Genomic DNA, 16,578 nt, shown 5'->3' with positions numbered 1-16,578 from the left:
TGTGGTGCATATGCCGGAGAAAAAATTGTTCACTTCAGTAGCTGATGTCAGTTTGCCGTCATCTTTGAGTAGTCTCAGGTCCTTTGGCGTTAATTTCTCTGCAAGGGTTGTGACCGAGGAGTGCCATTTATGAGGGTCAGTGTGCAGTAATGGCGTTATTTTCTATTTTACATACTGTCATTAGGCTAGTCTGTTTAACTTCACAATTCCGTTACGCAAACTGGCTGCAGCCACTTGATCTCCAGCGTTTTGGAGACTACAGCGAGTTTTTATAATCTGCTTGAGTTCGCGGGTGATCCATGGTTTGTCAGTGTCACAAACTGTAATATCTTTTATTGGAAAAAAATCGTGGAACTTTTCCAACAGAAGGCTGTTCAGCTTGCTGACTTTGACATTAATGTCGGCCTCTGCACAACTGCCATTGACCGAATTGAGCTATTGAAGACATTATGATGGGCCGAATTGTGGTTTTTGTTCGTTTCGGTCGTGGGATACTTGCTTGTGCTTCCCAGAAAATTATAAAATGGTCAGAATTCTTGAGGGGACCTAGAGATCGGGGAGCGTTATAAAGATCTGCCAAGTTCATAAAGATCATGTCAAGAGTACTGCCACTTTGGTGAGTTGGAATTTTCAATACTTATTTCATGTCCAAAACGTTTGAGACCCATTGACGATTGGTCTGATTGAAATCGCCAGCCATCACAAACGCAGGGGAAGTGTACTCGTGGCGCATTCTGTCGACGAACACTTGTATGTGTTCAATAAGTTCTTTTCTGTTCCCAGCACTTTCTGGATAGTACACTGACGCAACTATTAAGCAGGAGAATCTTCGTGACAGATGCGCCTGTCTGCACTCCACCCACACAATCTCATGGCTCGAATCATTAGGGCTACTTAACAGTTTTGATGGTAGGTCGTCACGTATATAAAGTCCTACGCCACCTCTGCGACGGACAATGCCTCGGTCACGTCGAGTGTTGAGGTAGTCTCTGTAACCTTTAATCCGTGCAGTCTCCTCAGTAATGTCCTAACACTCGCTGATAATTGCAATGGGTACGTTATTCTGCTTAATTAACATTTCCAGCTCGTCCATTTTATTGTTCAAAGATCGAGCGTTACACATTAGCATATTCGGAAGTTTGTATTTTGCTGAGAATCGCTCTGGACGCAAATTTGGAGGAGTAGGTTCCGAAGCACTGCAGTTAACATTCTCTATAAACCAGGGAACAAGTAGGGGTGGAGTATCGTGAGGAGGAGCGCAACGGATTACGACTAGGTTACATTAAACCAAAAATGAACAAAAATAGAATCAAATAATCTACCAAGCATACAACTACCACAAATCAGTATCAATAAATAAATGAAACCCAAAACAAACAGAAATTGAAATAAGTCAAACTCAAAACAAGCAGAAATTAATATGAGTAGGGTTCAAAACCCCCTACGCTTTCTAAAAGGCAGAATATAATTTGTACTTTACTGAAAAAAAATTCTTTTAAATATTTTTACTTTTATAACTTTAAGAAATTAAAAATTAATTAAGCTTTCAAGGAACAAATATATGTATTTTAAACAGACAATGCACATTTTTTCAGCAAATTCATTTGAATTTTTATATATTTTGAATTCTGATTTTAAATAGAAAATTATCAAAACCTTAAGGAAAAAATATCAGTATATGTCAGGCAGTCCATGGTCATTTCTTTTGTTTTTTTAAGTAAATTAAAAATTGTGTTCTGGTCTTGAGAAGGCAAGGGGGTTATCACCCTTTTCATGTTAATTTTTGCTTATTTTGAGTTTGACTCGGCCATGTATTGTAATTTCTGTTCGTTTTGAGTTTCATTTATTTACTGATAGTGATTTGTGGTATTTTTACGCTTGGAAGATTATTTGACTTTATTTTTGTTCATTCTTGGCTTAATATCTGCTGCTTTTATACCTGGTTACAAATAGAAATTAGTGTATTTTTTATTTTCAATTTTGAATAATCTGATGAAAAGAAAGCAAGAAGACATGCACTTTTCTATGTTCAAGAATCAATTGTACACTAAATAACAGACTTTTATATTACTCTACTCCTCCTCCTTTCCCCCCCCCCAAAAAAAAATATTTTGTACGAATCGGAAAAAAGTTGAAAAAATATGAACAAACGATTTATGGCGTATTTTGTAATTTTATTACCCCCCCCCCCCGAACAAAAATCCTTAATACAGCCTTGACCTTCGCTATTCTTCTTTTTACATCTTTTCTGCATCTACAATGCATACTAATATTACTACTACTATTACTACTAACAACTCACGGCAGTACCAAGCTGCCTGAGGTCAACACAGCTGCGCACGTGGATGTTTGTATGTGTATGTATACGTCTATGTTTGTATTTATATACGCTTATATTGGGTCAGGTTTTTACCTATTAATTCTTAAGAATTGCCTGCATTCTATTTTTTTGTTATTTTTCAGTAGTATACCTTCGCAGGCTTAGCTTCTGCTGTGCTGCAGAAAAATATTCCAAAGGCCAAGAACCTATTCTTCTAAAGCTGACACCTCATTATGTTATGTTATGCTAGTTGCACATTACTAACACATAGGGTTATTATTGCATATCTCTTTTAAAGAGCCAAACATGATCAAAAGACAGCCAGCCCCCCCCCCCCCGTACCTTTCCCCACACTTTATTCAATCCAATTTTGGGATAGCTATTTTGTTCAAAATAGTCTGACGGTCAAATAACCATCCTTTTGGGGTTGACTTCCCCCTGCCCATAGGGCGAGGGCTGTGAGTTATGCAAGTTGCAGGAAAACAAGTGACCTAAGCCTAATATAGGAGATGGGTGTATAGTTATGAACGTAATATAATGAATAGCCTACAATGGTTAAATCACTAACTGCTTCCAGTAGCCCCACTATTTGACTATCTGTAAGACTCCCTGCCATTAGTGCCCCTGAATATTTTCACGGGCGGGCCCTGAGGAGATGTTGGGTTCTCCTCGTCATTTATTTGATTTGAAATAAACTATGGTACAAAAAAAATCAATTGTACAGTCGAAAATCGCCGCTAGCGGAAACAATTTTATTACGGTAATTAACGAACGCTAATAACCATCTACAATAATAAACCAGTTAAACATAATTAAGTAATTGCAGTCCTTCTTTAGCAGTAGCTAAGCAGACTTAACTTCCTGCGTGCTACTGATTTTTTTTTTCTTTTTTCGACTGTACAAGTCGATTGTACGATCGTTACTATCAAGAATAATATTATTATAATAATTAATTAACAGTAACAACCAAAAAAAATTAACTATTTAAGCATAACTTAGATAAATTTAACAAAAAGTAGCTTATTAGAACAATTTGAACTGCAAACCTGGTCTTCATTTTTTCTAAAGCTACTACCAGACATTCCCATTTATTTTTCTTTTTTGTTTTTTTTATGCAAACAAAAACGAATGAACGATAGATAGAAAAAAAACGATGAATAAAAATTCCTCATTTATTTTATTTATGCATAAAATATGAAATAATTATTTTATATATATATATATATGTATATATAAATATATATATATAAATATATATATATATATATATATATATATATATATATATATATATATATATATATATATATATATATATATATATATATATATATATATATATATATATATATATATATATATATATATATATATATATATATATATATATATATATATATATATATATATATATATATATATATATATATATATATATATATATATATATATATATATATATATATATATTTACATATAAAATATTTAATTTTTTTCTTCTTTTTTTGGCGTATTTTTCCGACGTGCACTGGCGACAAAAAAAAATATTGCCCTTAAAATTGAGTTGCCCCCTCTCCAAAGAAAAGACCAGGGTCAACTATGAAGCGAAAACCTAACCATATCCCTGTTAAACAACGTAAATTTCTGGCCAAAATTAGCTTACCCAATGACAGCGTTTCCTCCAAGCTCAAGAGCCTTCAGCCCAATTCTCCTTCGCACTTCACCAGACAGTTTGATAAAGAGTGTTTGTCTTGCTTCATTGGAGGATCTTTGAGTGCGAATTTTATCAATCCATTGATATTCTGGGTCATCATTAACAACCAGTTCTTCAACAAAACCACATATAGTGTAGACTTTATAGCCACTTGGTATGGAAGGGGCTAAAAAAATGCGAAGCTTCAACAAATCCATATATAGAGTAAAGATTTCAGGTACTTGATATGGACGGGGTTACACAAAAGCAATCTCTAACCTTCGAAAAACCAAAAATAACACATAGCATACATATTGCAGCCACTTGGTATTCACGGGGCTAAAAGGATAAAAAAACACACCTTCAACAAAGCTTTATATATTACAGAAATTGTAGCCACTTGCTATATACAGGGCTAAAGCAAAAAAAAAAAAAATTTAACCTCAAACAAAACCACAAACGATAATGTAGATATAATAGCCACTTGGTAAGGACAGGGCTAAACCAAAATAAATATCACTAATCTCCAACAGAACTAAATATAATGTAGACAGTTGAGCCATTTGGTATAATGGGATAAAAACAGAATAATATCTCTAGTCCAATTACAGCCCAATTAATATCTGTTGCCACAATTACGGCAATAGGCAACATCCGACAATACCATAAATGAGCAATTTTAATTACCCGTTACGTGAGAAAAGGAATTTTGCACAATCATCTTAATCGCTCTTCTGGGTGGCCTTAGAACGGGATGCCGTGGCCTAAGTTTGTCTTAATGGTGGCCTATGTTTGTCTTAAGGGAGTGTCCAGTACACATGAAAAAGACAAGTGCGCCCTCATCCAAAATAGCAACCGACATCACTTGCAATTTATTTTTCAATCGAATCCATTTTCACTTTTGAGCTTATCAGCTAATATTAGAGTCACCCAATTACATAATTCATCATAAATAAAATATCTATCTTTCCCTCCCCTCATATCCCCCCTAAAGAAAAAATTACATAAGAAATGATGACAATAATGATGAGAACAAACACAAAAAATAATGCAAAACTCTCAAAGTCAAAAACTTTCGAATATAACCTAGGGCTATGTCTGGCCCCATTAGGCAGGGGGCGGGGCGAAACGACATTGACGACATCGGACACACATTGATTGGACGACATTAGGGAGGGGGCGGGCGCAACGACATTGACGATATCGGACACACATTGATTGGACGACATTAGGGAGGAGGCAGGGGGGCAACGACATCGACGATATCAGACACACATTGATTGGACGACATTGAATATTATATTTAGAAATAGAATTGAGTGGCAAATTGATTGATATATTGTTTTTTTAAGCTCTAGTACCAAAAAACATATCGAGCCATATGCAACTTTGAACTTTGCCATTTCAGAGCTCAAACGGAATTTGCAAATGTAGCGATTAGAATACTCAGAAATATCATCAAAGGGTACATCGAGTGATATGTTAATCTTTTAGCGGGCGAAAAAATCGAAACATCGACAAATTTCCCGAAAAAAGTCGTGGCACTTCAACCAGATTAGGCTAAAAACAGAAGCCATCATGGTCGTTGTGTAAGCCTAGAAATCTTTAGCAAAAGATGCTTATACGATTGTTATTATATTTTATCATAAACACAAATCAAACAAAATTATTCTATACTATTGGTACTCTTTTAGATCGGTATTTGTAATCCGATCCAAAACTTTTCCAAAAAAAAATCTGAAGATTTCATGGAATATTTTTCTCATTCAATACTTGGCAAAACTAATCGTATTAAAACTGAGCTTCAATGCCTTATTTATTAAAAAAGAACCACAAAAAAGATTACTTACAATTGAAAAATCGAACTCCGCAAGAAGATTGACGATATCGACTAACATCAGAGAATAATTCGACCTTGACACGGATTGAGATTTCCCCCCTGACTCCGTGCATCGTATCAAATACTGGAAACCATCCACTTAGCATTGCAGCTACAATAGGAAAATGAAAACATAGTTTATATAAATAAATATGAATATATACATATAATAGAAACAAATAGTATATAAAAAATAATATAATATATAAAAAGTAAAGAGACAAAAAAAAGTAATACACGACTTTATTAGGATCGAACTATGACGTTTATAAATTCTATACTTGCTTTACATAATGTCATGAAAGTTGTTGTCAATAACTGATAAGCGAATAATTCTTTAGATAATTCTGAAATTCAAAATAATAAACAAAATACATCTCACAAAGAACCAATGAAATTTACAAAACTAGTAATTATTTTTAACGGAATGATTGACAGCCTGGCAATTCAAAATTAACAGCCTGACAATTTCTTGTCAATTCTTGACAATTCAAGATTAACAGCCTGACAACTGATGTCTGAAATTAACGGTTTCACGTTAATAATCATGAAAACACCATGCAAAAATATGTCAGTTATATTTATATTATATCAGTTATTTTTAAATTATTCATCTTATATCAGTTATTTTATATCGGGTTATCAGTTATTTTATATCAGTTTGTTTTATGTCAATTATATTAGTCGTATTTGTTTTTGTACACAATTGTAATTAGTATTTTATAAGTATTTTATAGTATTTCTCCTGCGTTGGCACAGTGGATTTTGGCAATAGAAGGCCAGGGCTTCAACTGTAGCAATGTTCTATTTTATATTAATTCCGAATGTGTAAAAAGTCTATGTTTAAACCACTTAAAATTTATAAGTAAAGATACGATTAAAAGATATTAGAATAAATAAAGTTACAAATTTAAGATACCCAGCGGTGCGAAACCTGGGTACCACTCATCACGTTGAGAAGTAAAACTCGTGATGACGAGTCATAACAGTGCATGAGGTTGTGAAAAGACATCATGGATTATGTTGGTTCAACAGTTTGTGGAAACGAATAGGGAATAAAGATCTTGTTAAGAAGGACTCTGAGAAATCAAGTACCTTGGAGAGCATTATAATCACGGCCGTATCCGGGAGGGGGGGGAGGTAGGGGTTTGAACCCCTCCCCGCAAAATTTTTGTCCAGCTCGTAAAAACGTAACAAAAATGAACACAAACAAATTTTTGATGTGTTTGTAAGTTGTTTTTTTAACCCCCCCCCCCCGAGAAAAATCCTTTTTTAGCCTTCCCCCCAAAAAAAAAATCCTGGATACGACCTTGATTATACTACTAATACTAACAACTCATAGCAGCATCAAGCCACCTGGGGCATTAGACTAATCATTAGTCTAATGTTTGTCAAATGAAAATAAAGAGTGAAACTCAAAACCTACAAACTCAACATTAAAACTCAAAACCAAGAGGAGCTAAGAGGAGCCTCTATAGTATCCTCTGGATACTATACTACTGGATACTGGATACTGGATACTAGGAGGCTCTATAGGAGCCTATAGGAAAATTTGACAAACACAAAATATTCGTTGGTATATATAGCAATAGAATTATATATTACTTTAATTATTATTTTCGCTGTTACTGTTATGCTATTAAATAATAAAATAAAATGTGTTTTAAGAAAGTAAACAGCGACATTTAAATTTGAAATGGATAAAAAAATTCGGACCTGAGGGCGCTGCTCCCCCTCCTGAACCTCCCACTCTGTGCGCTAAAGTTTACTAATGCTTTGCTGATAATATTTTTGAGTGCAAAAGATATAACCAGTTGATAGTTCCAAGTGTTCCACTAACCGATTGCCTTTCATTGCAATTGAACTGGAAATTTACTGATAAAAGTAAAGGCAGATTAGTGAGCCCGCCCCCTCCAATCTTTCCGCATTGTGAAGATGCTTTTAATTTCATCCCCATTTCAAAAGTATTTGAAAAATTAAGTTGAATATCAAATTAATGAAACTGTTGAATACCAAATTTAGAGTATTTACTGTAAAAGAAATTTATAATTTGATAAATATATTAGATGACAAAATACATAATTAAATACCAAGTGCAATGAATATCCAAAAAATGTGAATAATACGACTAAAAAGGACTCTCAATTATTTTGAGCTGAAGAGTCGCTAGTTTTGATCAATGCAAAAAAAATATTAAGAGGGCCTCGGGGGGGAAGGGGGGGATTTATACCTAAAAACTTCGCAAGATTGTACTTAACAACTTCTTGAAGTTTCTTGAAGGTAGGATAAACAGAGTAGTAATGCATACAGGACACAACCATACATTCAAATTTATATATATATATATATATATATATATATATATATATATATATATATATATATATATATATATATATATATATATATATATACCGCATATATATATATAAGTTGTTGGAACCCTTGGTCCCAGTTTGTTCAGACAAATGTCCTTTCGAGATTCTTTTATCTTGGCCCCTCAATTATTTTCCTTTCCCTAGAAATAATTGTTATTTTTCCTTTAATTTTGGTGGCTCCATTTACTGTCCTCCTAAATGAGTAGTTGGTTACATAGACCACGAGGCATTAAATTGCGCAGTTGGGGATGTTTAACCAGTAATTAGTAAGCCCTCAGATTGGCAGGACAAATTCATTACCACCCCATCACCCCAAACCGCCAGTGGGTACACCAAACGTCAGACAGAACCTGACGGGGAACACTTAATGTATATGTAACAGAATCTTTTTTCGCTTCGTTACTGTTCTAGCCTACTATTTAATGCAGTAGGTTACCGTTTCCTGTTGCGTTTGAACTCTGCTCCATGACTCCCGAAATTGACGATTGGGGTACTAAGAGAGGGTTAAGATCCACAAAAACTTTTCCAATAGCATCATGGGCAGAATAAGTGTCATGGTCCATAATTCTAATCTGAAGTGGCTCATCTTGAAGCTCTTCATCGTCAGCCTGAAAAATATGACAATTGTGAGTTATTATATATATGACCATTGTGATCATAAATATGACCATTGTGAGTTATTATATATATATATATATATATATATATATATATATATATATATATATATATATATATATATATATATATATATATATATATATATATATATATATATATATATATATATATATATATATATATATATATATATATATATATATATATATATATATATATAAATAAATAAATATATATATATATATATATATATATATATATATATATATATATATATATATATATATATATATATATATATATATATATATATATATATATATATATATATATATATATATATATATATATATATATATATATATATATATATATATATATCAAGGAGGCACACTTGTGCCTCTATAAAGAGGCGACCCACCACAATGTTAAGCGATTTCAGGTCCTAGAGGTCGCAGAGAGACGGCGGTAATCGCATTTTGTAGCCCAAGCTCAAACTAAGAAACTTGCAAAATTTCATCCTCCTCCGACTTTATCTTCATGGGGTAAACTGGGCCGGAAGTTTGGACCCTCCCACCACAGCCCCCCTTTAACGTTGTCCGATTGGGCTGAAATTTAGAGGTTAAGCTTTCCTAGGGCCCGGGAACTTATCCTCGAAATTTCAGCTCAATCCGATCACTCCTTCCCTGTTTTCAAAAAACCAAATATAGCCACTTAAAATTCATTTCTTTTTTTTTTCTTAGCCACGCCTACAGGCCACAGTTGGCAACGGATCCGGTTGAATGAGGACTGATTTGAAGCAGAATTTAACCTGTTAGGGCCTTTTGATATTTTCAGACCGAAAAAATTATCCCTCGAATTTACATTTACGAAAAACCTCGTTTTCCTATATTAGCCCATGTTAATTTTTCCCACCCCAACCCCCCATGTAACGGTGTCTGATAGGGCTGAAATTTAGAGGATAAGCTTTCCTGGGGCCTGGGAGCTTATCCTCGAAATTTCAGCTCAATCTGATCACTCCTTCCCTGTTTTCCAAAAACCACATATCATAAATTTTTTGGGAATTTGCTTGCGTCGAAAATAGCTTCAATTTGCTAAACAACAATTACTATTGTGTTTGTATAGTCCAGCGGCTGAGACTCCCGACTTTCAGGCGGAAAACCCGGGTTCGATTCACCATCAGAGCAACTTTTTTATATACTTTGAAAAGAAACTCAGTTTCTTTTTTAAATTATTTGAAAAAAATTACGTTTTCTAAAGAGTTAAAGAGGCTGAGTTACAAGGTCGAACCTTAAAACGTACAGGGATTAGGAGGCACAGTTGGGGGGCTGTTAAAGAGGCTGAGTCACAAGTTCGAACCTTAAAACGTACAGGGATTAGGAGGCACCCTGTACGACGTGCTTTGAGTATTCACGAATTAAAAGCCTCAACACAAGAATGTTCAAGAGCGGGGGGTTTGGGGGCGGCAGCCCCCAACTTTAACTCCTGACACGATCAGCTAACAGTTAGTCAAGCAATAATAAGTAATAAACTGTACAAAAACGTGCAGAAATTATTTGAAAAAAACTACGTTTTCTAAAGAGTTAAAGAGGCTGAGTTACAAGGTCGAACCTTAAAACGTACAGGGATTAGGAGGCACAGTTGGGGGGCTACCACCCCAAACCCCCGCTTTCGCAGCCTTTAAATATAAAAAAAAAATTTCTTTAAACTGAAAGTAAGGAGCGACATTAAAACTTAAAACGAACAGAAATTATTCCGTATATGAAAGAGGCTGTGCCCTCCTCAACGCCTCGCTCTTTACGCTAAAGTTTTTATTGTTTAAAAAAAGAGTTGTGAGAAAGTCAAACTTTAGCGTAAAGAGCGAGGCGTTGAGGAGGGCACAGCCTCTTTCATATACGGAATAATTTCTGTTCGTTTTAAGTTTTAATGTCGCTCCTTACTTTCAGTTTAAAGAAATTTTTTTTTATATTTAAAGGCTGCGAAAGCGGGGGTTTGGGGGTGGTAGCCCCCCAACTGTGCCTCCTAATCCCTGTACGTTTTAAGGTTCGACCTTGTAACTCAGCCTCTTTAACTCTTTAGAAAACGTAGTTTTTTTCAAATAATATATATATATGACCATTGTGACCATAAATGTGACCATTGTAAGGTATTATATATATATGACCATTGCGAAAATAAATATGACCGTTGTGAGTTATTATATATATATGACCATTGTGACCATAAATATGACTATATGTGAGTTATTATATATATGACCATTGCGACCATAAATATGACACTTGGGAGTTAATATATATATATACAATCATTGTGATCATAAATATGACCATTGTGAGTTATTAAAGACAGTCTTAAAGAGTTTAACCCTTAAAAAGGCAACACAAAGAGAGGAGGAAATATCACAGGCATATCGTTCAGTGGTAAAAAGTGGGCTTCCTTTGCCCTCCCTCCATACTTTTTCATTCATTGGCGCCTTTGCCTATGGCGTATTTTCTAACCCAATGAGACTATTCTTTGAACATAAGTTAGAACGGGAACCTAAAAGCCCAAACTTAATTCGCCATCATTCGCGTTCTTGTTTGAAATCCGTTCGAATGAGCCCTCTCGCGACATTCTAGGACCACTGGGTCAATACGATCACCCTGAAAAAAAAACACATCTTTGATCTTTCTTTTGGCAATAAATAAAAAATTCCACATTTTGAAGATAGGAGCTTGAAACCTCTAGAGTAAGATTCTCTGATACGCTGAATCTTATAGTGTGATTTTCGTTAAGATTCCAGGACTTTTAGAGGTTGTTTCCTTATTTTTCAAAAATAAGGCAAATTTTCTAAGGGCCCTAACTTTTGATAGGTAACATTAAACTTGATGAAACTTATATATTTAAAATTAGCGTAAAAATCCGATTCTTTTGATGTATCTATTGGTATGAAAATTCCGTTTTTTGAAGTTTCGGTTAGTATTGAGACGAGTCGCTCTTATAATAAAGTTCGTAACCGCGAACTGTTTGATTTTAGGCCAGTAAAAGGAACGAAACTTAAATTCCACATGATTGGTTCTTCTGCATGAAATCTTGAGCCATAAAAAAAAAACAAAGCTAAATTACATCTGATTGGCTCTCCTGCTTGAAATTCTAAGCCATTAAAAATAACAAATTTTAATTTCCACCTGATTGGTTTCCTGAATAAAATCTTAAGCCACTAAAAAGAGCAAACAGTTCAATTACACCAGATTGGTTCTTCTGTTTTTAAGCCAGTAAAAAACCAAAATTCATATTCCACCTGCTTTTCCCTCCTGGATAAAATCTTCAGCCAGTAAAAAAGAGAAAAAAAAATCCAGATGATTGGTTTTCCTGAACGAAACCTTAAGCCACGAGCCATTAAAGAGAATGAACAGTTCTGTGTGAAATTTTAAGCCAGTAAAAAAACAAAATTCATATTCCACCTACTTTTTCCTCCTGAATGAAATCTCCAGCCATAAAAAAAAGGATAAAAAATTAAAGTACACCTGACTTTTTCTTCTTTCGAAATTTTGCCAGTAAAAAAGAGAAAAAAAAACAATTTTACTTCTGTCTGAAATTTTAAGCCAGTAAAAAAAAAACAAAATTCATATTCCACCTACTTTTTCCTCCTGAATGAAATCTCCAGCCAGAAAAAAAAGGATAGAAAATTAAAGTACACCTGACTTTTTCTTCTTTCGAAATTTTGCCAGTAAAAAAGAGAAAAAAAAACAATTTTACTTCTGTGTGAAATTTTAAGCCAGTAAAAAACCAAAATTCATATTCCACCTGCTTTTCCCTCCTGAATAAAATCTTCAGCCAGTAAAAAAGAGAAAAAAAAAATCCAGATGATTGGTTTTCCTGAATGAAACCTTAAGCCATGAGCCATTAAAGAGAACAAACAGTTAAACTACACCTAATTCGTTGTTCTGTGTGAAATTTTAAGCCAGTAAAAAAAACAAAATTCATATTCCACCTACTTTTTCCTCCTGAATGAAATCTCCAGCCAGAAAAAAAAGGATAGAAAATTAAAGTACACCTGACTTTTTCTTCTTTCAAAATTTTGCCAGTAAAAAAGAGAAAAAAAAAACAAAATCCAAATGATTGGTTTTCCTGAATGAAACCCTAAGCCACGAGCCAGTAAAGAGAACGAACAGTTAAATTACACCTACTTGGTTCTTCTGTCTGAAATTTTAAACCAGTAAAAAAAATAAAATTCATATTCTTACCTGCTTTTTTCACCTGCATAAAATCTGCAGCCAGAAAAAAAGGACAGAAAATTAAATTACACCTGATTTTTTCTTCTTTTCGATATTTTAAGCCAGTAAAAAATATAAAAAAAACAAAATCCAGATGATTGGTTTTCCTGAATGAAACCCTAAGCCACGAGCCAGTAAAGAGAACGAACAGAACACCTATTTGGTTCTTCTGTCTGAAATTTTAAGCCACTAAAAAAAACAAGATTCATATTCCACCTGATTTTTCCTCCTAAATAAAATCTTCAGCCAGAAAAAAGGACAGAAAATTAAATTACACCTGACCTTTTCTTCTTTCGAAATTTTAAGCCAGTAAAAAAGGGAAAAAAAACAAATCCAGGTGATTGGTTTTCCTGACTGAAACACTAAGCCACAAGCCATTAAAGAGAACGAAGAGTTAAATTACACCTACTTGGTTCTTCTGTCTGAAATTTTAAGCCAGTAAAAAAACAAAATTCATATTCTTACCTGCTTTTTTCACCTGCATAAAATCTACAGCCAGAAAAAAAAGGACAGAAAATTAAATTACACCTGATTTTTTCTTCTTTCGAAATTTTAAGCCAGTAAAAAAGAGAAAAAAAAACAAAATCCAGATGATTGGTTTTCCTGAATGAAACGGTATTTCAAACAGTAGGCTGAACAAAAAATTTCAATATAGGTTTTATTTGGTGTGATTGGGCAGCATTTGCTTCCATAGCTACAAAAGGGCATGGAATGGCCTTCTCTGTTGCTATTTGGACTGTTAGTGCTCTTTCCTTATATGAAGGGCATTGTGATTTATTGGTGGATTCATGTGGGCCTTTACAATTGATACATGTAGGCTGAGTGTTGTTGCAAGTTGTCAACTCTTTAGGATGGGAGTTACAATTACTACAGGCTAGGAGAATTTAATTGCATTTATTTGTTGTGTGTCCCAGTTTCAGACACTTCTGACACTGGATAGGCTTTGGCTTGTATTCCTTGTGCAGTTTCATTTGCCCAAATAGGAATAACTTTTCTGGGATATTGATTTTTTTTTCCTTCAGTGTAAATAAGAAAGATCTACTTGTTTTTAATCCATTAGAGTTGGGTTTACCCAGTTGAGTGACATCTTCTACAGGGATTGTGTTACCAGCCCTATCTGAGAGCCCTTCTTTTAACTCCTGAATTGGTATTTCTAGGGGAACATTATATACTACTATTTTTGTTGGGGATTGTTTTGGGTTCTATATAGATGAATTAATTGGGGTATTCAGAAGAGATTTTAGATTAAGCATTATATCTGTTGATTTCCGATCTTGGACAGCTATTAGCAAAGATCTATCATGGTGAATTTTAAGAGAAAATATTGATTTAAACATTTTGAAAATTGCAACCCTTATTGTAGTAATCTTTGTTATTTCAAAGGGGACATTAGGAGTAATTTTGAGGTAAATTTCTAAGTTTTGGGAAGGAGAAACTTGGACAGGGGGAGGGGAAATACTTTTGATTGGGGACGTTTTTTTCCTTTTTTTGGAGCTCCTAGAAAGGACCTCATGAAATCTATTATAATCTATGGTGACATTAGCTCCAACACCAATCATTGTCCTATTCTCAGAATTTGAGCTTTCATGTGAGCTTTGTGATAGAGAGCTTGACCAGCCAAGATGGGGCAAAAATGGATCAATTTCATTAGTATTTAGGGTGGGATCCAGAGGGACTTTTTTTTAGGGGGAGTTCTTTGCATTGCCTATTGGAATAAGCTTTAAGCTAAACAGGGAAATATAGTAATATGATACAAGACCGTCTGCAATCTACTGTGGGGATAACTTCACCATCCACAAAAGAAAACACCACAGTTTGGCCCTGAGGAGGATTTTGAGCACTATTGGTTCAGTACAACTACTGATAAATCGAGACAATAACTCACAAGAAATTTATTCTTAAATTTCTTAAAATGTTGCTGCTGTTGATGAATTTGCTGAATTTCCAACCATAGAATACAATTTCTTAGATGCATATAAATTGTTACCTCAAACTTAAACCATTCTGAATTCCAAAAAGGGTTAAGTGACTTTCTAAACACTTCTGTTTTAAACGTAGTTGACCCAAATTTAACTTCCACAAATGCATCAGTGGTGTCTCCTGATCTGTCCATTACAGGAAGATTTCTCCCTGCAATGATTTTAACCTTAACTTTCCCAGGCATTTATTTAAAGGGGAAACAGAAACAGCCTGTTATTGATTTAAAATTTTTTTAATTTTGCGCCATCTATGGATACTTTTCTGCTTTATATGAATGCCATCAAAGCTTTTAAAAAAGATTAGACTGTTGTCCTTTAGTGGCGCAGTGACTTGGTACTCAGCATGATAACACGGAACTCAGGACTCAGATTTCAAACCGACCAGTAGCAATGCATTGCAGGGCTCAAATTTTTTTTTGTGATGAGATTACGCTATAGTTCGTTTTTTAGTTCGAAGAAGAAAAAAACGACAGGTTTTTTTTTTCGCCGTAGCTCTTATCGACAAATATTTCAATCCCTTCGAAATTTAGCTTAATCCATAAGGATAATCATTATATGTTGTTGTCTCGTCAAATTTGAAAATACTTTATTTAAGGAGAAGGTTTAATTGGCTATCATAAAATTAATTGAATTCAATTGAAATAAGCTATAGGGAACACAGGGTAGCCCTATCTTTAATTCAACTATAAGTAAGAATTTCCTGATATACTTTTCTAGCTTAAAATTACGACAATTTATTGTTCTTTAAGAAAATTTTGAGAAAACTCAAATAATAGGAAATATAAAAAAAATAATTATTCAAAACCTATGGAAGGACCTTAAACTTTAGAAACCTCCTTTTAATTAACGCGATAAACCTATGAGCCGATTTAGTCTGCTCAAGTAGAATCATTAAGTCCTGACTAAAAGTTTCATTGGTTACTAAATATTTTGGTTTCATTTAGGTACAATAATGCAGCAAATACATCAGTTGACATTTATTGGTTCCGAAAAACTTACATTAATAGAATTTTAAAATGCCATATTGGCCGTAAAATTATACAATTATTTGATGGAACATCGCTAATAAACAAATTTTGCACTAGAACAAACTCTAATATCATAGACAATATTCTTAGCAAATAGTCCTAGGACAATAATCGGAGGCAACGCTGTAGCGTTGCCTATTGTAAAGGCCATACGGCTCCAATGTTTTATTATTATTAATTTTTTTTCCAGAGGCACTTCATATGGAAAGGGTCGTCGTAGAAGCTTCAAAGGACGCTCATTCAATTGGAAATCAAGAGTTCTAGTGCCCTTTTTAATAGTCGAAAATGATTGGAGGGCAACTAGCTCTCCCCCCCCCACGCCCATCATTCCCCCAAACACATCCAATCAAAGTTTTGAGATTGCCATTTTGTTCAGCGTAGTTGATTTCCAGATAGAAAATATATTTTTGAGGAGGATACT

General features: G+C 34.0%; 1 protein-coding gene across 1 annotated transcript in view; it reads right to left on the bottom strand.

Annotated features, from left to right (window-relative positions):
• Positions 1-15,329, bottom strand: part of LOC148941036 (C2 domain-containing protein 5) — a 290,635-nt gene extending 275,306 nt beyond the window's left edge. The window contains exons 1-4 of the mRNA XM_089105147.1: positions 15,138-15,329; positions 8,707-8,878; positions 5,864-6,004; positions 3,984-4,200 (exon numbers count right to left, since the gene is read on the bottom strand). Coding sequence (XP_088961273.1) covers positions 3,984-4,200; positions 5,864-6,004; positions 8,707-8,878; positions 15,138-15,314 — 707 coding nt within the window. The 5' untranslated portion in view covers positions 15,315-15,329. The remainder of the gene's footprint in view (positions 1-3,983; positions 4,201-5,863; positions 6,005-8,706; positions 8,879-15,137) is intronic.
• Between the last annotated feature and the right edge of the window lie 1,249 nt (positions 15,330-16,578).

This window comes from Artemia sp. Qi Xiang Cuo, chromosome 19, assembly GCF_049724085.1.
Source record: "Artemia sp. Qi Xiang Cuo chromosome 19, ASM4972408v1, whole genome shotgun sequence".
Taxonomy (NCBI): domain Eukaryota; kingdom Metazoa; phylum Arthropoda; class Branchiopoda; order Anostraca; family Artemiidae; genus Artemia; species Artemia sp. Qi Xiang Cuo.
Note: the sequence above shows the minus strand (reverse complement) of the source record. Positions and strands in the feature narration are given on the sequence as shown.